Source organism: Opisthocomus hoazin, chromosome 8 (assembly GCF_030867145.1).
Source record: "Opisthocomus hoazin isolate bOpiHoa1 chromosome 8, bOpiHoa1.hap1, whole genome shotgun sequence".
In the NCBI taxonomy this organism is placed as follows: domain Eukaryota; kingdom Metazoa; phylum Chordata; class Aves; order Opisthocomiformes; family Opisthocomidae; genus Opisthocomus; species Opisthocomus hoazin.
Window position 1 is genome coordinate 72,518,672 of NC_134421.1, and position 22,695 is coordinate 72,541,366.

General features: G+C 49.1%; 1 protein-coding gene across 1 annotated transcript in view; it reads left to right on the top strand.

The window, feature by feature from the left end:
* EXOC4 (exocyst complex component 4) overlaps positions 1-22,695 on the top strand; it is a 481,096-nt gene that overhangs the window by 430,671 nt on the left and 27,730 nt on the right. Inside the window, exons 15-17 of the mRNA XM_075429015.1 lie at positions 5,720-5,861; positions 9,502-9,680; positions 11,823-11,982. Coding sequence (XP_075285130.1) covers positions 5,720-5,861; positions 9,502-9,680; positions 11,823-11,982 — 481 coding nt within the window. The remainder of the gene's footprint in view (positions 1-5,719; positions 5,862-9,501; positions 9,681-11,822; positions 11,983-22,695) is intronic.

Consider the following 22,695-nt stretch of genomic DNA (forward strand, 5'->3'; position numbering starts at 1 on the left):
AAATATTTTAAGTAACCTGCCATATCGAAGAGGCCTAAAGGTTCGCACTTCTGAAAAGGAACGGGGAGGCTGTCAAACCGCATGTCTAGCTTTGGTTCCTGAATTCCCGTAGCTATTAAATGAAGCTCATGAACTTTGGGAGAAGCAAAATCCAGTTCCAGATTTTGTGGCTCATTCCAGTCCTTTTCTATAAAGCTGCAGCTCTGAGATCCCCGGACAGACCAATTTAGAGGTAGGCAGTGAGTGATCTATGCCTTAGAGCTTCAAACAATACTCCTGCAGCCAGAAACGGGTCCAAGTGGCCATTTGGGTTGCATATAGTTGTTGTTGTTCATTATTTCTCGAGCACCGCAGGTGTGCAGAGCGCTTTGCAAGAGGATAAAAACAGAAGGACCCTGCTCCTTGGAGAGCTTCCACTCTAAATTGGATTGAGACGGCATCTCGAGAGCGAGAAAAGGTCGAAGCGGGAGGAGGATGTGTAACCACGAAAAGAAAAGTGGCTTGAGAGCAGGGTCTTGGTATTTATTCCCACAGCGAGAAAATGATTGGAATTTGTTTGCTTTGACTGGTTCTCTTTGGTTATTTAGACTTTTTAATCTCCATCACTTCCTAACGTATCTCCCAGCTCCAGCAGCTGAACGTAGCCATCTCCATATGGCTGCGTGGCGGCAGTGCCCCGGGCCACTTGTGTCATCGTTCGGTGGGGCTGTGGGCATCTCAGTGACGTTCCCCGTTGCCCCACAAAGCCCTTGCTCACCAGCATCACCACGGCTGCAGCTTTCCTCTACCCGGCTCTAGCCCAGATTGACAGACTGTGGCTTAGAAGAAAAAAAGGTGGAGTTTTAATGGTGACATATTTTAAAAATTGCTAGTTTCCTCCTGGTATTTGGCCTCTGAAGGCAGAGGTCTCCTGGCATACGTCTTTCTTCAGAAATCCTGCCGAAAGAAGTCCTTGATGTTGCACCTAAGGTGCACACTGTACTGCTGTACTCTTATCTCATTTTCAAAAACCTACCCAATCGCATATCTAATTCCTCCCAACTTCACCCAACATGTTTTACCTTTAAATAACCAGATATTTGTAATTCTTGTTGGTGTTAGAGCAGCAATTTTGTCTCCCAGTGGCATCGTCACCTCGTGATGCTAAAAGCTGTAGGAACAGGAGACGTGGAGAGCTCGGCGTCAGCTCCAGCGGCAGTGATGGATAAGAACACGTTATCCAGGTTTTACACACTGGAAACTAAAGCATGGGGAGAGAAAGTGGTACGTGAGATCCCCAGAAAAGTCTCCAGCAGAGAGAAGAGTTAACCCTGAGTCTCTAAAGGCATAGTCCAGCACCTAAACCAGAACAAATTTCTGTGTGTGAATTTGCAGTTATTTTGGAGTTTTGTCCTCTGGAGAGGAAGGGGATAAGAAATTAAAATTTAAAAAGCTGTGAACTGGTCCCTAATGTTACCTGTGGGACACAGCAAGTGTATCATACTGCATCTCTTTTCCGAATAAGAAGGGTTTTTTTCCCCAACAGAGTTGTAAAATTTCTCTAGGAGCCTTTCCCCTTTCACCTGTAAAGCAAACACGTGTGGTGCTGTGTAAAGCCTGAACACGCTGGAGGTTTATTTCTCAGGCTCAGGTTGTGCCAGAGCCAAGGCAGAACCTGTAACCTTAGATTGATTTTTTTCCTTGCGCTGTTAAATCATTCAAATCCGTTAGCCGTCGCTCTGCTCAAGCAGGGAGCAGGAAGTACGCGCTGTTGTGGGTCTAGATTGGTTACAGAGGTTTGTTTATGGGCAACGTGGCAGGTTTTGTTTAATATTCCAGAGGTCTGGTAGTTTACAGCCATTGATTTACAAGGCCCAATCTGTCGAGAGGCACCAGCGTCACACTGAATCGCAAAATGATTGAAATCATTGGTGACAACGAGTGTGTTCAGTTTATTTTTCTCAGGTTTGCTGGAATGAAACGTTCCTTCTTGGAGTGAGATATCTTGGCTGTGCTTGCAGCAAGCTAGAAGAAATCCCAAACAAAACCTTAACTGCTACCCAGCAGCACAGGCAGCTCACTTAAGGCAAATGAAGTTCATCATTAGGCTCGAAGAAATTCATCACTGCAAGATGCTGAGGGCCAATAGAGCAAGGTGTTGGCCATGGCTCACCCAACCGTTGGGTATTTTGTTGGCCGGGAAGGCTCATGTTCAACTCGGTGTAAGTGGGTTATGAAGGAGGAGAAGTGGAAGAGGTAGTGGATGGCTCCTGATCTGCTGTTTTGCTCTTCCAGCGTTTCAGTTGGAGGTGTCTCCCTCTTTAAAGCAGAGAGCTCGGAGTGTTCTCTGGTGGGTTGAATGTCCATGCAGTGCAGGGTCACCCTTTGCCCAAAGAGGTGGCCAACTCCAAAGCCAGCTCCAAATTACATTTTTTATTCAAGGCCCCTTAACAATTTAGGCTCTGATTATTTTTTGCTGCTATGGCTCATTCTGTGGGTTCATGTTGCCGAGGATGATGAAGTGTCTTGAGTGAGACTTAAAGAAATGGGATTTTCTCATTGGCTGTGAGATGGTTCTTTCAGGATGTCCAAAGAAGGAGAAAGGAAAATGGATGTGCTCTTAAAGGCTGCCTTTGAAGTACACTTCAGTGCCCTCATCATGCATGGGAGAAATCAGTATGCATCCCCCAAGACCCTCCTCCCCGCCGCGGGGGCTCTGAGCAGCCAGGAGGACTTCAGTGCTCTGGCTTTAAATAAGGACAGATTGTCCCCGTCTCCCTCCTCCTCTTACTTCCACTGACAAATATAATTACAGCTTCGCTTAAATTGCTGTAAATGAATTCTGGAGAGCAGAAAAAAGTGTGCGCGTTTCTCTCTGCTGCCGAAATTAGCTGACTCTTGCGTTTTGGATGATGGGTCCATCCATCTCCACCGCTTGCGAGGAGGCATTGCTGGAGCGAGCTGGCATGGTCGAACCCAAGGCTGCAGCCTCAGCACTGCTAAAGAGATGATTCTTGCGGCGAGTCCATCTGCAGGAGCGAGGCTGATAGAAACTTCTCAAAATGTGGGATTTTTGACTAAAAATAGGTGGGGTTTTCCTCCATAATAAAAGTGAGGTTTCCTGCTTTCTGCTGTGGCCAAATAAACACCCCTAGACCTGATCCTTCATGATGCAAAAGTCCTGCCACCCTCCAGGGAAAGAAAGGTCACCTGGAGGTCTCGTAGCTGAGAAGCGGGTGGCAGCTGGACAAACAGCTCTTCCGAAGCACCTTCCCACAGGCAGCTCGTAACACCCTTACCTGGAAATTAGAGGCTGTGTAACTAAGCCCATCACAGCCTCCTCCCCGATGATAATTTCATTTTCTTTGTGGGAGAGACCTCAGTGAGCAGAGAGAAGCTTGGAGAAGTGTCGGGGTTTGCTAGGGAGGGGGCATCCATGTTAATCCCATTCATCCCAGAGCGGATTGCCACTCTCATTTCCCTCTTTATTTCTCTGTTACACTCCAGGCCAGTTCATTATTTTCAGCAGTATTTGCCAGGCTCTGAATTTCTCTACCATGTCTCTTGGTTAAAAAGAAACTTCATAAATACTGCCGTCATCGGAGGAGTTGCTAAAGGAGGCTGCTTCCAGGAGCCGTGTTTTAGATGGCTTCACCCGTGCACATGTTGTAGTTCACAGTAAATGCACAATTAGGTGCTTTGCTGCGTGCAAGCTTTTCCTTTTGCTTGGTCATGCTCCTTTAACTGCACCGTTCTGTGGCGTACCTTTACCTCTGTTTCCATTTGTTTCACACAAAATAGATTTGGGCTTGTTATCTCCTCATTTTGGGGTTTTTCTGACTTTTCAGAGTAGATCTGAAGGTATATTTAATTTTAGGAGCGAATCCAAAGCTCCAGGGAGCTATTGGAGAGAGTCCAGCGGAGGGCTACAAGGATGATGAGGGGACTGGAACATCTGTCCTACGAGGAGAGGCTGAGGGAGCTGGGCTTGTTCAGCCTGGAGAAGAGAAGGCTGAGAGGAGACCCTAGAAATACCTCTAAATATCTGCAGGGTGGGTGTCAGGAGGATGGGGCCAGACTCTTTCCAGTGGTGCCCAGCGACAGGACAAGGGGCAACGGGCACAAACTGAAGCAGAGGAAGTTCCAGCTGAACATGAGGAAGAACTTCTTCCCTCTGAGGGTGATGGAGCCCTGGCCCAGGCTGCCCAGAGGGGCTGTGGAGTCTCCTTCTCTGGAGATATTCCAGACCCGCCTGGACAAGGTCCTGTGCAGCCTGCTGTGGGTGACCCTACTTCGGCAGGGGGGTTGGACTAGATGATCCCCAGAGGTCCCTTCCAACCCCGACCATTCTGTGATTCTGTGATTCCTCTTTCGAAGCAGGTCTTTGGCGGTGCAGACAGCAGCAAGTGACATTTGCTTAGTCAGTCTCCATCAAAATGAAAGTTTATTGTCAACAGTTCCTTGGCGATGTACAAATCCTTTCTGTGCTGAGTTGCGCTGGTGTCTGGTGCAGTGTTTATCGTGTAACGAACACTAGTGCAAGAAAAACGAGATGTTTCTTAAAGCCAGCAGATAACATACCTCCATTATTCAGGTGGATCACAGAGCAACGATGAGCTGAAAATGTGAAGCAGCTGTAAAGAAAAGCAGATATGGCAGAGCAAAGGAATATTTCCAGGGCAAATAGGAAAGCTCTAGAGCTGCTGTGGCACCGATTACAGCTCTGGTTACCAGCATTCCCCACAAATTAATTGAAAGTAGAAAGGGTGCAGAGAGTTGCTTTTGTCAAGCATGGGAACAGGCTGCCCAGGGAAGCAGTGGAGTCCCCATCTCTGGAGGTATCCAGAAGTCATGTAGACATGGCGCTTAGGGACATGGTGTAGTGGTGGGCTTGGCAGTGTTAGGTTAGCGGCTGGACTCGATGCTCTTAAAGGTCTTCTCCAACCTAAATGATTCTGTGATTCTGTGAAGACGGATGCCAGGGATGGAGAACTCTGTAAGACGAAGAATAACGTTGGCATGTGAAGAACCAAATATAAAACATCAGTGAATAGCTTTAGGCTGGAAATTAGATCCCAGACTTCACCGTTAGAGAAGTGAGGTTTTGAAGGGACCCAGAGTTATAGCTGCATTGACACCTCTGCAAGAGAAGACGATGCTTTCTTGGAATAAACTCAAGGTGGCTTTTTAAAGAGGTCTCAGTGCGAGGGAAACAGTTGGTCCAGGACCGACGTGTCCCTGTTGCCTGCTTTTTAATTGCTTTACTGCTTAAGAGCTGTGGTTTATGAACAAGAGCAAAGAAACCCTCCCAGATGCCTCTGAAGGGATGGGGGCAGGCAATGACTCACTTGAGATTAGATGGGGAAGACTATGGTGACCAAAAAAGACCATCTTTCCTGTCGGTGCCGTGTTTTGGCTGCCAAGCTGCTCTCACTCCAAGCAGAGCAAGATAGATGTTCCCAGATTCTGCAGCTACAGAAATACTCATCACAGAGCAATATCTTCCCAAGCAAATCTGTTCTGGTGGTTGATTAAACCCCTCAGATTCACTTTGGAGTTTAATCAATTGCAGAAGCAGTTTGTTGCTTCGGACACTCCCAAATTACGGAGGTTATTGCTCAGCCAGTGGTGGGAGAGAACACGCATATTTAGGTTGGAAGCAGACAAGATGCTGTGGTTGCTAAAGCCGAGCGTATTGATGAAGTATGTCACAATTTTATAATCTCTTTTCTCTTACTAGCCATGTCTCCCGGCCAGGACAGCCATGCCAGTATGGAACACCTTCCCGCGTCCGAACAGATCCTGCAAAGCCTGAGCGAGCTGGCCAGGTCTTTTCAAGAGATGGCTGACCGCTGCCTGCTGGTTCTGCATTTGGAAGTCAGGTAAAAGCCCGGAATTCGGGTGTCGCAGGTGAGCTCGGGGGGCTGTAGGTTCAGATTGCGTCCAGAGTACATACTATGGAGCCTGAGACAGATATACGTGCCTGCTGTAGCATCAAAGGTCAGTCCAGAAATGCCAGATCCCATCACCATGGATGGCCAAATGTGGGATGGAGGCAGGATACCGCAAGTGGGGTTTCCTGGGGAGGTCTCTGTCTGATGTGTCAGAGACTAGGAAAAGTGGGTTTGCGAGGACGTTGTCCTTAGAAGATTGCATAATGATGTTTTAATAGTCGAACAGGTGTCTGCACATTTATTAGCCACTGCGCTTTGGAGCTTTCCTTACTACTTTTTCAAATAGTAACAGAACCTGGGAAACCAGCTGGATTTTTTTGAAGGGATGGATAATTTTATGATGTCTCTGACTTCACATGCAAAGATCAAAGGCAGCAAATCCCTTTCTTCAGGCTGCCAGCTGTCCACTCTGGAGCTGGGAAGACGTATTTCCCTTGTGCGTCGTACTGGCCAGGTGTATTTTCGTTGCTTCCCTTTTCTCTGAAGCATCAAATATAAACGGATGTCAGAGACAGGCAATGAGACTTGACGGACCATCGGTTTGTCCTGCCGTGACATATCCTGAGCCATGTTGTGTCCTTGTGTACGTTGCCAGAGCTCTGGTGAAGTTAGTACGTAACTTTGACAAAAAATACACATTAATTATTGTCAGCAGCCCTTCAGCCTGCGATCACAGAATCACAGAATGGTCGGGGTTGGAAGGGACCTCTGTGGGTCGTCTAGTCCAACCCCCTGCCGAAGCAGGGTCACCTACAGCAGGCTGCACAGGACCTTGTCCAGGCGGGTCTTGAATATCTCCAGAGAAGGAGACTCCACAACCTCCCTGGGCAGCCTGTGCCAGTGCTCCGTCACCCTCAGAGTGAAGAAGTTCTTCCTCATGTTCAGACGGAAACATCACCTGCTGGCCACTTGATTGCAGGCATCACAGATGAGCTGGGGTTCAAAGGATTCGAGGACAGGATTGTTAAGGTATGGAAATGGAGCAGCTTTCCAGCTGCGATGTGATGCGAGGTGATGCCCGAGCTAACCCGGACTCATGGAATGGGCACCAGCCTAAATGGGTTTCTGGCCTCAGTCCGCTGTGGTTTTCCATCGTGCTTAAGCAGAAATAAGTGCAAATTTAATTCAGGAAAAGAATTTGCTGTCATTTTAGAGCAGACCATTGCGCACCTCCTATACTCCTTCTGACAGGAGCGTGTTGCTCTGCGCAACGGGTGGAGAGAATTGAGAAAAAGAGCTGCTAAGAATCAGGAAAATCCCCAGTGGGGTGGGAGCTTCCCTGTATTCATCACTCTGCGTTTCCAGCCACCTGCAGTAACAGAGAAAAATCCCGGTCTCTCTGATGGCTGTTCCTAGCAGGTTTCTCCGAGATTCCTACACCAGCTCCCCGGATCCGTGCCGTTTCCAAGGTGCATAGTACAATGTGTATTTAGGGCTACGAGGATGATGAGGGGACTGGAGCATCTGTCCTACGAGGAGAGGCTGAGGGAGCTGGGCTTGTTCAGCCTGGAGAAGAGAAGGCTGAGAGGGGACCTTCGAAATGCCTCTAAATATCTGCAGGGTGGGTGTCAGGAGGATGGGGCCAGACTCTTTTCAGTGGTGCCCAGCAACAGGACAAGGGGCAGTGGGCACAAACTGAAGCAGAGGAAGTTCTGTCTGAACATGAGGAAGAACTTCTTCACTCTGAGGGTGATGGAGCACTGGAACAGGCTGCCCAGGGAGGTTGTGGATTCTCCTTCTCTGGAGATATTCAAGACCCGCCTGGACAAGGTCCTGTGCAGCCTGCTCTGGGTGACCCTGCTTCGGCAGGGGGTTGGACTGGGTGACCCACAGAGATCCCTTCCAACCCCAAACATTCTGTGATTCTGTGATTCTGTGTGATTCTGTATTCATTCACAGAAACCCCCGTGCTTTAAACAGGCACTCGGGGCACATTTGTAAAGAGCCTGGGAATTTATCCGGCCTCTTGATGTTGCAGGTGCAGCCCAAGAAAACACCAGCAACGAGCAAAGCTGATTTGAGACACCGCAATTATCCCCTCGTCTTTCTCCTCGCTTAGGGTCCCCCGTTCGTTCACAGCTCTGCCAGATGCGCATTGGCAACAGCCCGGTGGTGGCTTCTGCTTCTCCAGTATCATGTGGGCATGACCTGAGGACAGCGGTCACTGAGATCCTGCTCCATGGGTTTATATCTCCTTCCTTAAAGGAAATCTGTTGGCGCATTCCGATCCTTAACCATTTCTTTTGTTACAAATAACCATGGAGTTTTAGGTTACTTAATGTCCATTACACTATTTTCCTATTAAAAAACCCTATGTAAAATTATATAGGAGCAAGCACTAAAGAGTACAAACAGATGCTTTTACTCTTGGAAATGCCCCAGATTGAACTTGTTTGTGGTGGCCACCTCAAGGACATTTCCCAGAAGGATGGGGGGAATGAAAGCAAGGACACACTTGTCAAAGCTGCTCCCACCCCAACACAGCTCCCCGCTGTTCGGGCCAGTCCAGTGTGAGCTTTCTGTCTCAGTGTGCTGATCCTGAGTTACGCTTCAAGTGCAAGGGGTGTTTCACCCAGACATCAATTTGGCTGTGTTTCCCCGACAGATGAAATTCAGAAGAATCCAACCAGGATTGGGATGAGAGGAAATGGCCTCAAGTTGCATCAGGGGAAGTTTAGTTTGGATATTAGGAAATATTTCTTTACTGAAAGAGTTGTGAAGCATTGGAACAGGCTGCCCAGGGAAGTGGTGGAGTCACCGTTCCTGGAGGTGTTCAAAAAAACGTCTAAATATGGCACTTCAGGACATGGTTTAGCAGGCATGATGGTGCTGGGTTGACGATTGGACTGGATGATCTTTGAGGTCTTTTCCAACCTTAATGACTCTGTGATTCTAACTTATCCTTGTTGAGTGATGTGGGTGAAACCCAAGAATTAAAAAAGTAGAAGTTGTTTTTCTATCAACTTTGCTAGACATTACATTTTCCTCTTTAGGTTCAAGAGAACTCACCTAATTACAGTTTTTTGTGGAACCCTAATAGGTGATTTGAATGCACAGAATTTTTCCTTTGATGGAGGGGTGATGGTTGGGCACGTTGCCTACAGAAAAGAAGAAAGTTGCAATAGTGTTGAATGCTTGGGAAAAGGCACAATCTTGGCCTACTCATTATCGTTTCATGTCCCCTGGCTCGCTCCTTCTGCCAGTTAGAACTGTTATTAGGCCTTTATGGTATGAGGGAGGAGGTCTTACTTCAGTATGGAAGTGCTGCTGAACCAGCGTCTGTGAGGTTGGAGAACCTGATGAAAAGGCACTTGGCCACCTTACTGGGGTGATGTAGGTCAGATCTGTTAATGGAAGGTCCTTTGTGTTCACCTCTCAAGATGGGACAACGACATGTCAAGAGGGTGATGTGTTCAATGCAGTCATATTAACCCATTTCTTAAACTTATTGTTATGTTTTACTTGCTCGAACACTGGAAGGAAGATAAGAAGGCAACACTTCGCATATCCACCGGTATTTTAACATCGGGGTTGTTGCATTGTAGCGTCTCTCTCTTCTGTCTCGCAGAGTTCATTGCTTCCACTACCTGATCCCGCTGGCTAAACAAGGGAACTACGCCATCGTCGCCAACGTGGAGAGCATGGACTATGACCCCCTCGTCGTCCGGCTCAACAAGGACATCAGTGCTATCGAGGAAGCCATGAGCGCCAGCCTCCAGCAGCACAAGTTCCAGTACATCTTCGAAGGTCGGGCATTTACCAGCAGAGTTTGGTTCTTACGAAATGATTTTTCATTCTCATCCCAAAGCTCAACAGTTCCTTTTGGGGCTAAGGCAGACTGCGGTACCGTTGCCACCTACAGCCGATTCATAAGCGAGACCTGTGCAAAGACAGAGCACTCAAAATTCTGTTGCCTCCACACCATTTCTGAGTGCGTCTGGCTAAGCAGGAGAAACGGGCCCGTAGTAGGAAGGCAGTAAGTTGATGTGCGTGCAGGACAGTTCTTCGTTGGGAAGCTGTAGGGCGTGTGCATATATCACAAGCACAGCTCTATTATGGCACGGTTCCTATCCGAAGTGTAGCCATTCCATTTCTAAAATTAAATTTAGAGAACATTAGCTCTTCTGGTGTCTCATCTGTCGTGATTACCTTGGAGAATATAAATCATGTCTTGGTTCATCTCCCCTGTATTCATTTGTGGCGCTGACGCACAGTTCTCTGGCCGGCGCGCCAGGACACGTGTCCTTTTATGTGGTCATTGTTCAAAGTCAGGATGAGGTGGGGACAGGAGATGCACCCGTTGCCCAATATAATACATCAGCAGGGATGAAGGCTTTGCAAGCCTGGCTAGCCTGATTTTGGCCACTGCTTACTGGCCCTAGAGAAGGCTTTCAGTATCTGTGTACTCCCCCTCCTACCCATGTAGCTACTGATGGAGCATTTTTTAATCAGATGTTTCCTGAATGGTGCAAATCTGTGGCAAACTGAGCGATCACCAGCAAGTTGTGGAGCTCCTCTTACAGCTCAGCTCCACCGTGTCTGTTCGAGGAGAGTGAAGTGGCTCCACACAGAGTCATGGGGATTGTCCGCATCTCGCTAAGCCATCAGGTTGAAATTCAAACACGTGGTCTTTGTGAAATGTACGCATCTTAAGTCCACAGAATCACAGAATGTTCAGGGTTGGAAGGGACCTCTGGGGATCATCTAGTCCAACCCTCCTGCCGAAGTAGGGTCACCCAGAGCAGGCTGCACAGGACCTTGTCCAGGCGGGTCTTGAATATCTCCAGAGAAGGAGACTCCACAACCTCCCTGGGCAGCCTGGTCCAGGGCTCCGTCACCCTCAGAGGGAAGAAGTTCTTCCTCATATTCAGACGGAACTTCCTCTGCTTCAGTTTGTGCCCGTTGCCCCTTGTCCTGTTGCTGGGCACCACTGAAAAGAGTCTGGCCCCATCCTCCTGACACCCACCCTGCAGATATTTAGAGGCATTTCGAAGGTCCCCTCTCAGCCTTCTCTTCTCCAGGCTAAACAAGCCCAGCTCCCTCAGCCTGTCCTCGCAGGAGAGATGCTCCAGTCCCCTCATCATCCTCGTAGCCCTCCGCTGGACTCTCTCCAGTAGCTCCTCATCTTTCTTGTACTGGGGAATCCAGTTGGGGGATTTACATATATCCCATGCTGGTTGCCCGTACACAAATGTATTTGCTCAATTCAGACTTTTAATTGATCTCTGGTCTTCAGCAGACCTGTGCTGAGTGAATCAGGCCGGGGTTTTTTGCTATTTGGAATGCGAGGTGAACGGATACGTCACTTTGGGGGGGGCTGTGACTTTTAGCTGCCGGCTGTGTCCTTCAGCAGCAGAGGGAAGATGGAGACATCACTCAGACACAAGAAACTGCTCAGGGCTGATCAGAGAGAGGTTGCACATCAAGCGCATTGAAATGCAGCTCATTTCTGCTCTTGCAGACTGGGAGTTTACCAGGGAAAAAAATACCACTTTTGGTAATAGATTAAAATACTGTCATTTTGTCAAAGCAGCAGTGGTCCATTGCTCTGCCCAGACAGAGAGAGGGACTGAGAGGGACATTACACAAAGCCTGATTATAAATCTGGAAGCTCCCTGGAAATATCAATGGCTTTGGTAATGCAGCTTTGAGTTTCCATAGTGTTTCGGGGCGTTTTTGTGTTTTTACTAAAGAAGGAAGCTTTGAGGAAAATCTTCTAAAAATGCACAGGGGAGATACTGAGGGCTGTTTCCACGTACAGTCCAGTGTATCTCCTGTTCCAGTTCACACGTACCACCTAACAGTGCTGTTCCATGGGTTTTATGATGAATTACTGTCACTAAATGTCTTCCTCCTGTGATTTTATTGTTTCCCCCCTCACCCTTGCAGGTTTGGGCCACCTGATTTCCTGCATTCTTATCAACGGCGCCCACTACTTCAAGCGCATCAGTGAATCTGGCATCAAGAAGATGTGCAGGAACATCTTCATCCTCCAGCAAAACCTGACGAACATCACCATGTCGCGTGAGGCTGACCTGGACTTTGCGAGGTGAGCAGAGAGCCCCGCGTTGTGTTTGTTACTGTGTTGATGTCCACCCGTACAGAGGTAGCTGCTTCCAAAAGCTTCACCACTTGTGCGTGCGACTGGACAGATATCAAGTTAAACCCATAGAAGTGTTAATCATAATATTCACTTTTCCCCCTTGCTGGGCGACATTCAGAGCAACGTGGATCACTTGAGCTCAAAGTGGAGGTCCCACCAAAGCATCTGTGCTTGGGGCTTTCTGCTGGTAGGGTTCTCCTAAGACCAAGACCCAAGCAAGGAAAAGCTTCTAGGTATAGTCTTGGGTGGAGCTTAAACTGGATGAATCTGGGGCCTGGATTCATGCCCAGAGAAGTAATACTTTGATTTACTGAAGGCTTAAACTTTTAGCAACTCACAGGAAGAGTGTGTGTGAACCTCAGGGATGCCATATGCTGTCTTCCTTCACGTTCTGTTGCGCTTAAAAAAGTAGGAACAGCAAACTAAAAACAAAAGTGGACGTGATAGATCCCCTGAAAGTTTCTCACCGGCCTTCCCGCTTTATTCACCAAACGGGGATCATTTGAGGAATAAGCAAACACTAAACGGTGCGTGTTTCGCACGTGGACCGAGGGTGCCGACCACCAGTAGCTGTACTGGCCGCTGCGCTGTGGCAGCAGCTGGTTCAGCACCGGGCAGCTGAGCCCAAGAAACAGCCAAAGGAAGAGTCTGGAACTTGCAATTTAAGGCATGTGGATCAAATGACAGAGTTTTGCGTGGCACTCGGGTGTGACCCGCGACAAACACTGGAAATAGTTGGTGTCGTCATTTGGCCATCGCTCCTGGAGACCGAATTGCGCGAGAAGCTTGACTCCCTCGGATGAGGGAGAGTGGGTAGGACCGAGTGCCTCATTTACTTGGGCGCTCATATGGGGAATGAGCTCATTATTGAATTAGTTTCTTCGTAATAACATTGACATGGAGAAGCTATGAACGTTGAGGCCTGGAGGAGGGGGAGAAGGAAAGATCCATTACTAACTCTCTGAGGAACAGAGTTCCCAAATTCAATTTTGCCTTTTTTAAACGATTTTTTTTTTCCTCTGATCTGTTGCAATGTCAAATAAATTAGCCCAGATTTTTGGCAGGCGGAACAGAGCTTGAGTATGCGCTGACAGCAACTGGCACCCAAAGAATGAAACGCTGACCAAGCGCTGCTGGAGGCTGGCCCGGCACGGCTGGCCGTTTTCTGGCGTGGTCTTTGCGGTGATGGCTGAATAGCCGTGGTGCTCTGACTCGTAGTGCTGCATAATTTGACGTGGAGTTTGAAGGGAAGGGTGAGGAGGGAGCGTGTTCCCCACTCCCAGTCGTGCTCGATGGGTGATGCGCCCAACCAGCCGTATTCGCAACATCAGACACACGTGCGCCGGCCTTCTTCATGGATGAGGGACGTGGCAAATAAATTTTTTCCTGTGCTTTTGGAGCTGCTGGGTACCATCATCGGCAGCTGCGGAGCTCGGGAGAGATACCTGAGCTTCCTACACAGCAGCACCAGCTGCTTTGTGGTACCTGTGATGCAGATTTCTTCCCGTAATATAAATTCAACAACATTTCTTTTTCGCTTTCATGGCTGCGTCGCTTCCTTCTTTCTTTTGGGGCAGATTTCTGTGATCTAGAGAGTATGTTTTTTTCTTTTCTTCTTCAGATGATTCCTGAATGCTTATTATCCAGATTCTCCTTTGACATCAACAAGGTGTCTCGTGCATCCAAGCCCTGCCCTGCTCACCTGAATTCACAATTACCCGAGCAAGTTCTCCTGTTACCCCAGGGGCTCCCGTTACCGAGGTCTATCCAAACTATAAAATAAACATAACAGCTCACCCCCAGAAAGCATAAAACAACATCAATGTAGGATAAAAGTGATTTGTACTTCTGTGATATAGCTTATGTAGGAATCTGTAAATGCTTTGTGCAGTAGCTAACTATCAGTTCTGCCTTTTTGAAGATGAGAAATGGAAGCAAGTGGTTGTTTCGAGTACGGGAGCAGTGGCAGAGCTGATGGAGAAATGCTCACCTGCTCTTCCTTCCCCCCACACACACCCCCCTCCTGGTAACCGGGGTAAATTCCCACCCTGCTTCACTTCTCCTGGGGTGCATTAAGAAGAGTGTGGCCAACAGTTGGACGGAGGTTCTCCTCCCCCTCTACTCTGCCCTGCTGAGGCCCCATCTGCAGTGCTGTGTCCAGTGCTGGGCTCCCCAGTTCAAGAAAGATGAGGAGCTACTGGAGAGAGTCCAGCGGAGGGCTGCGAGGATGGTAGGGGGACTGGAGCATCTCTCCTGTGAGGAGAGGCTGAGGGAGCTGGGCTTGTTTAGCCTGAAGAAGAGAAGGCTCAGAGGGGACCTTAGAAATGCCTACAAATATCTGCAGGGTGGGTGTCAGGAGGATGGGGCCAGACTCTTTGCAGTGGTGCCCAGCGACAGGACAAGGGGCAACGGGCACAAACTGAAGCACAGGAAGTTCCGTCTGAACATGAGGAAGAACTTCTTCCCTCTGAGGGTGACGGAGCCCTGGAACAGGCTGCCCAGGGTGGTTGTGGAGTCTCCTTCTCTGGAGATATTGAAGACCCGCTTGGACAAGGTCCTGTGCAGCCTCCTCTGGGTGACCCTGCTTCAGCAAGGGGGGGTTGGACTGGGTGACCCACAGAGGTCCCTTCCAACCCCTACCATTCTGTGATTCTGTGGGGAACTGGGTGATCGTTACTGAATGGGAGAGAAGATTGCTGAAGGGGGTCTAACCCAGCCCGGGGCTCACTGCCCCATCTCCCGTCTTTGCATTTGCCCTTGGGCGAAATAATTCAACATTTACTCTGGTTTCTTTAAGGAACTTGGTTAGAAGCCATGGACTCCTTTGATCAGGGAAAGACATAATAGGTTTGTTAGTGGGTTTTTTTTCCCACACACAGGAAAACAGGTTTTCTCAGGCAGTTATGGAGCCTTTTTGCCCTCCAGGTTGGACCCGAGCCTCGTCTGAAGCTGACTGGCTCACACTTCTCCTGGACAGTGGCTTCGCTGCCCCTGTTGCTCCCTTGCCCTCTTGATATTTCTTTGTCCGTGAGAGCATGACGCTAAGGGTTCAAGAAGCAATCAGTCACAATTAACAATCAATCGCTCTTCATACGTTAAGTTTTAATTCTGGGACAGGTCCTATGTGGTCCTTGTCTGAAAGCTGAAACATTGAAAGTGTGGTGTGCTCGGGGTTATAGAAAAGACCGGACCGTTTGAGAAAGGGCCAAAAAAATTTAAAGATTTTCCTGGGTGATGTCCTTTTGATTTTAGGTTTGGTTTTGTTTTTATTTTTCACCTTTTGTATATTCTTCAAGGCTTTCTGTGGGCCCCAAAGAGCCCTGGGCATCCCCGTTCTGCTCTTAGGCAGTAGAAACCCCAACCAGGGAAGCTGGAGGGAGAAGACCTTGCTCCTCTGAAGCCAAAATCACGTAGAGGATTCACAGCAAAATCTTAACCCATGCAACATGCGCTGGTTCTGGTGAGACTCTTGCTGTTTAAACCACATTTTTCGAAAGATCGGTAACCCGCAGGTGACAACAGCAGGATTTGCTGCTTTGGGAGTAGTACCATGGCAGGGGGAAAATTCCTTTCAAAGGAGTTTTGCTTTGAGATTCTCCATTCGACGCAGAGCGGGGCAGAGAAACTCTCTGCAGAGCATCACGAAGCAGAGACGGAGCACGTTTCCACTGAAAAAAAAATAAATTGCCAAGTTCTGCGAGCTCTAGCAAGGAGTTTCTCTGCTGCCAGGAGAAAGGGTGAAATAGGCTGATTCTGACTGCTGAGGTGTCACAAAAGGATTTGTAGCATTTGCTAAATTTCCTGCAAATATTAAAAGGTTTTTCCCATATGTGTGTGTTCAGTATCTAGGCCAGCAGAAGTGCAGTCAGTCATTAGGGCATCCACTACTATATTAAAGAAAAAGCAGCATTTTCTTCCCATGTATAATAACCTAGGCACATACTGCAAAGCCTGGGACTGAGCGTGAGTTCCAAATACCTCCAAATGCTGGAAGTTTCGACCAAAAATTAGATTTATGGCATTAGAGGGATAAAATTCAGCTTCAAATTTGGATCTCAGTTTTCTCTTGTGCCTTCTTTCCTACTCCCCCTCTGTCCCCACCAAAAATTACACTTGCATGTTTACGCAGAGATTTCATCACAGGTAGTCAAAAAGGAGTAGGTTTGTGCTTCAGACATCCTTAAATAAAATATCGCTCAACTCTTAGATGTTCATTTTTCATGGGGGAAAAAAAAAAATCACGTTCTCAGACATACAGCAGTGATAAAATTGCCCTATTCTTGAAAGTTAATTGAGGCGGTTGCGAGGGGAAGGGAGAGACCAGTGATGAAATGTGAACATTTCACACGGCACAGTGTCATTTTGACCTCTGAGACAAAGGTTTCTGAGTGGTGCTGCTCGTCGTTACTGGGTCTGAAAGTGTCCTTCATCCCTTAAATGGTTTGCAGCGTAGAAAACCAGAGGTGTCCGTAGACCTAAGAGTTAGATCGGAGGTTTCCCTGCTGCTGCCGTTCGAGTTAGCGGTTGCTGTGGCCATCCATCCCATGGGGACCAGGAATGTTTTCCTGCTGCTAAAGACGTTGCTAGGGCCCTTGGCTCTGACCACATCTTTATAGTAGATGTGGCATCTACACTGCCAGCGGATCCCAACCACTCCAGAGAAGTCCCCAGTGAGCAGATACGGGGAGAAGCCATCAGCGTGCTAGGTGGTTGTTCGCAGGTTGCCCAGGAAGAAGCCCTTGAAATGTAGTTCAGATGCCTGTGATGAAATGTGTCTTTCGGTATACAAGAGCTGCTTGAATTTTTATTATTCTCTAAAAGAGAATGACCTTTGCTTCCACTCGCCGGCAAAATTGAGCTGCAGCTGCTGCTCTGACCTTGTTCCTCTGCATCTGTCCTCTCCCAGTGACACCCAGGAGGCTCCGATGTATGTGTGCTTGATTGTATTCTTACATTCTCAGGGCAAACATCTTCCCTCCACCCATACAGCCACCTGCAGAGAGTCAGGAGAGAGTGACACCAGTCCTTGTACTGGTTTCAAAGTAAGTGAGAACTGCCAGGGCATTTGTAGGAAGCAATTACAATTAATACCAGTTACCCTAAATGGGTCCTGGAAACACAGCCTTTACCCAAAACCTGTCTTTATTTATTTACTTGGGAAGAGAGTATTGATGAAGGAGGATGCAACTGGAGCGCTAGCTTTCTTTCAAACCAGCGTCAGACTGCTGCATCACTGGCTGGGTTGGGTCCCAAGGTCAAGGTGCTGAGATGCCTACACGGTGTGATAGGAAGGGACTGGCGTGCGTCTGGGAAGCAGCAGATCTGCTCAGCTCTGCTAAGAAGCACTCGATTTTTGCTTGTAAGTTCGCATGAACCGCAGCAGCAGAGTGGGTATAGACCCTCCGTGCTGAGGAGTAGCTCAGTCGGGGACAAGAGGTAGGGGTGCCCTTGTGCTACAGTTTCCCGGTGCAAACTGGTCCGTTGTTCTCAGCACAAACGTCCATGGAGATGGCAGGGTCCTCCTGTCCACCTCCAATTATTGCATGGGGGACAACTGGAAAACGCCACCGGGAGCAATCTTGGAACCGCGGCAGCGGGGTTTCAGAGGGTGTTTTGTTTCAGAGCACGATTCTGGTTCGGATGCTCGGCGTTCAGGGCTCCTCTCCAGCTACCACTGGTAGGCAGGGGATTTTTTTGTTTGGTTATACAGGAGCAGGAGAGATTTGTGCCTCTTGCCTAATGCGCAAGGCTGGCCTAGACCAGAGGAATAAGCGATAACTTGCTGCCATCTGCTGGGTGCTGCACAGCGAAGGGGAAGCCAGTGTGCTTCAGAGATCCCTCAGACATCGCAGTGCTCTGAAAGAAGTCTCTTCCATTGCCAGTTAGTGTTTCTCTTTCTGATTTTATTCTTGATAGAAATGGAAGCAATAGGCTGTGCTTGCCACCTGGGTGCTCACGTTACCTGAGGATGGCTGCATGGTCGAGGGAGGGCTCCTTTGAGAGACACTCTTGATGCTTGACTTGTGCGTGTTGGACCCCAGGTCCAGCAGATCCAGACCTGGATCCCTTCCTTCAGTGGCAAACCGCTCTTCTGCTCTCATGTCCCTCTGCAATGCTGCTGCGATGCTTCTCCACCACCTGTCTTCACTTGTGGTTCAGAACTGGATAAGGAAGGTAGCCCAGATGTTCTCCCTTGGGGCTGCCCTCAACCCAGGAGAAGATTTGGGGCATTAAGATAATTCAGTTTGAGTAAAACCCATGTTATTTGAGCAGACCACTCGAGTACCGAGCACTGGAACTCCTGTATCCTGCATAGCACTTGGGAGATTCAAAAGCAAATGGAGCAGATACTGCGGGTAGCATCTTTCTCCTGCAGGTAGAACTGAGCTGGAGCTGGGGTTGAGTATGCTGCAGATCTGTTTTCTTCCCTCCCTGTTGTTGGAGGAATTGGAAACACGGTAGTCCTGCTACATTGGAGTTTTCTTGCCTGAAAGCCACATCCTTCCGCCCCGGTGTTAGGAGCAGCCTGCTTGTTGGGGCTGATGTGCCCAGAAAGCTGCTGGGGAGATGCCCTGATGCTTTCAGTATCATGGGGCTCAGCTGCAGAGAAAAGGGGTAAACTGCAACAAGTCATGGCCACGGCTCATTTTCCGTGCGATATTAATCACTGAATAACACGATAGTATGTGGACCCAGACGTGAGGGGCATGGGCACAAGAGAAAGAGTGAAATAGCTGAGATCTCGCTGTGGTCCAGGAGCAGCTCTTAGCTCCTGGGTCTGTGCTGACCTCACTCCTTACCTCTCCCGTAGCTCAGAGGATTTTTGGTTCCCAGGTGCAGTGGAGCCACTTCCATCACGAAATTCCAGATGTTCGGTCCCTATTGCTGGGTATCAAGGTTGGGGATGAAATTTCAACCCGTACGCCAGGTTCTCTGCGTGGCAGGGACAGCAGGTGGCTGTCACGTATATATCCTATAATATCTTGTAAGGGGTAGACAACCCTACAGATTGAACCCCTTCCTTTTGCAGCCAGTGGGTTTTTTGGTGGCCTGGTGTAGACATGCTGGTCACTGACCCACCTCCTCTTGACTCGGTGTTGGTGGTGGGAAAAAACTCTTCCTTGTTCATGAAATCTGCACATGTCTGGAGGAATTCTGCTCTCCCCACTTTATAGCCCAAGGTGCTCGGCGCTGTGGAAGGTAAAAGTCACCGATGCTTTGCAATATGGATCGTGAGAAGAACTTTCCCTATAGAGGAGCCAGAAGCAGAGCAGGGTCTGGAAGAAAAGCTGCTCGTTGCTGACAGCGTGGGAAAGTCGTGTTCTCTCCATCGCGATGCTGGACTCATGTTGTGTATCTGCGGAGCATGCCCTCATTTTGGTTTTGCTGCTTTTAATTAACAGAGCTGCTTTAGTTTTCAATTAAGGACTTGGTTACAACAAAATCCGTATTTTCTTTTCCTTTCTTTTCTCTCTTGTTTTCTCCCCCCTGTAGTTTCCACTGAGCTTTGATCTCAGTGCAGGTTTAATTAGCTGTAATTAGTGGTTTCACTGCATTAACCAAAAATCCCAACCACAGAGTATTAAAAAACCACCCTTCAGCTTCATGCCTCCCCCCACCCCCTTCCTCTTTTTGCTTCCCCCATGTGCTTTGGGGGGTCAGAGGCCGTGTCCCTGTACGGTCCTTCACCAGACGGGTGCTGCTGGGTGATGCCCCGTGTGTCCCAAACAGCTGCCCTGTTACGGACTCATCGAATCTACGCTGGAAGAAATCGCCCATCCATGCAGTTTAACTTCCAGATAAATCTGCAGCTGCTGTGAGTTTTAGTAGGACACCAATTTATGCCTTCACAACATTTCGTAGAGCGCTTCTTGGGCTTCTGACTGCTCTCCACTTTTGCAGCAAGGTGTCAGCTGGAGGTTTCCCAAACTTTCAGCTTCACAGAATAGTAGGGGTTGGAAGGGACCTCTGTGGGTCACCCAGTCCAACCCCCCTGCTGAAGCAGGGTCACCCACAGCAGGCTGCACAGGACCTTGTCCAGGTGGGTCTTCAATATCTCCAGAGAAGGAGAGTCCACAGCCCCTCTGGGCAGCCTGTTTCAGTGCTCTGTCACCTTCAGAGGGAAGAAGTTCTTCCTCATGTTCAGCTGGAACTTCCTCTGCTTCAGTTTGTGCCCATTGCCCCTTGTCCTGTCGCTGGGCACCGCTGGAAAGAGTCTGGCCCTATTCTCCTGACACCCACCCTGCAGATATTTAGAGGCATTTCTAAGGTCCCCTCTCAGCCTTCTCTTCTCCAGGCTGAACAAGCCCAGCTCCCTCAGCCTCTCCTCGTAGGAGAGATGCTCCAGTCCCCTCATCATCCTCACAGCCCTCCGCTGGACTGTCTCCAGTAGCTCCTCATCTTTCTTGAACTGGCGAGCCCAGCACTGGACACAGTACTGCAGATGGGGCCTCACTAGGGCAGAGTAGAGGGGGAGGAGAACCTCCCTCGACCTGCTGGCCACAATATCAGCTTCTGTGGTCCTGCATGATTTTCTGGAAGACATGGCATGGCCATGTCCTTTGCGGGAGCTGCCCGGCTCCTCAGTGCAGAAACGAGGGGTTTTTGGAAGATGTGGATCCGATCTGGGGAAACCCAAGTCACTGAACTTCTTCACTCTGAGGGTGACAGAGCCCTGGCCCAGGCTGCCCAGGGAGGTTGTGGAGTCTCCTTCTCTGGAGATAATCAAGACCCACCTGGACATGGTCCTGTGCAGCCTGCTGTGGGTGACCCTGCTTCGGCAGGGGGGTTGGACCAGATGATCCACAGAGGTCCCTTCCAACTCTTACATTCTGTGATTCTGTGAGTCTGTTTGCACTGGTCTGCTCTCCTCCATGGAGGTGCACGGGGAAATACCGCACTGTCATCTGGTTGGTCACAACAGAGAAGGAAAAAACCAAAGAGCTCCTTGAGCAGATTAAGTAAGAGCAGTGCTGAGAACTGGGTCTCCTGTCATGATACCCACTCGACGCTCACTGGCAATCAGCATGCCCCACATTGAGCCCCACCAACCACTCGTGTGTTGGAAGAGGTCTCGGTTCCTCTGACCAGCTTAGAAGCTTTATGGATATTTATGGAGAGAATACTGAAAAGAGAGTGTTCCCAGATCGCTCACCTTGATGGCCAGGACTGGAGAGCTCAGATTGATCCCAGTTCACCGTGGGTCAAGCATTTCTACTTACCACATCTGTGCCCAGATCAGCTGGTTTTAGTCTCGTGCATGCACCCAATCTCCTTGCAGTGCCAGGAGCCAGAAGACTCTCCTTGTCACTTCCTCAGTTCTCCAGGATAAGAGGTTGGTGAAGTTCAGATCTAAGCTTCACGTCCATGAGTGTTTAGAGAGGAGTTTGGCCAGTCTGAATCACTGGCCCGCGGTGCTGAGGTGTACAGGAAAGGCAACACCCCTGTCTTGAAGCCTGAAAACTGTTCTCAGGTCATCTTGCCAGAGCGAGGGGGACCCATGCTCTGGATCTCATCTTCGCCCAGGACTCAGAAGCCATTTCTTGCTGTCCCAGGTTTGTCACTTTGGGAAGGGAAGCCATCCCTTCCTGGCCAAGGCCAGGAATTGCACTTTCTTGCTGAGCCATGGCCATGCCCTCCACGTGTTTCTTCTTTGCCACAAAAACAGACTTCTTTGTGGAGCCTGGCACACTTGGAGATGAAGTCTTTATGCTGTCTCCAGCGAACGTCTCTCTCCTGAAGTCAGAAGGCTTAAAATTCCTTTTAATTCACTGTCAGTGATTGCAGAAGGTAAATTTATTCCCAGGATCATCTGTATTAGGGCTGTGCTCTGGCCGGTCTTCCGTCACCTGTGTCCTATCAGCTCTGTCCCCTTCTGCAGGGTCGTGCACCCAAAGCAGAGCAGTTAAATCAGCTGCTGGAAGGGCTTTGTTTCTCCCATCCATGGGCATCCTGATGGACATGGGGTGCGAGTAGATCCAAACTCCCCTGGTTTGGGCAGGTCTGAACTACTCCCTAGATCAACACTTTGGTTTTACCTGGTTCATCTGGAAAACTACCCCCCCAAAACACAATGTATTTTATTTGCTGTGCACACAACAAAAGATCAGCACCTTTTTGCTGCGCACCATCATCGGGGAGGGAAGCAGCATCCAGCTCTGAAGGCTTGGTGAGAATCTGTGGTTGCGCTGGCAGGTACCCCACGATGCCGAGACCTCAGCAGATACCACCGTCCTCTCCTCGTTCTCCGCGCAGCGGGCTCTGATGCGACGCAGTAAATCAGAGCGGGGAGACGATCCAGCCTGGGGGGGGAAGGGCTGTGTTTTGGTTTTTGCATCAGCTTTTTCTCCTTTTTTGGCAGGATCAGCTCCCCGATCTGGTTCGCGGCGGGCGTTGCAAACAGCTGTGCTGGCACAAGTGAAGGAGAGGGAGCAAACAAGGAGATGGGCTGTGAGGCTCTGAAATGATAACGTTCCTGAAAATGGAACTTTATCTGACATTAGGATGAGGCATCAGGGGTGAAGAAGGAGTTGCTCAAGGTAGGAGCAGAGGGGAGGCAGGAGGAGGGAACGTGTCCTTACGCAGGAGTCGCTGCTCTTCCCTCGCCGTCGTTTGGCCTCACTCCAGCCTGAGGATGGAGAACTCTTGTTCTCAGTTTTG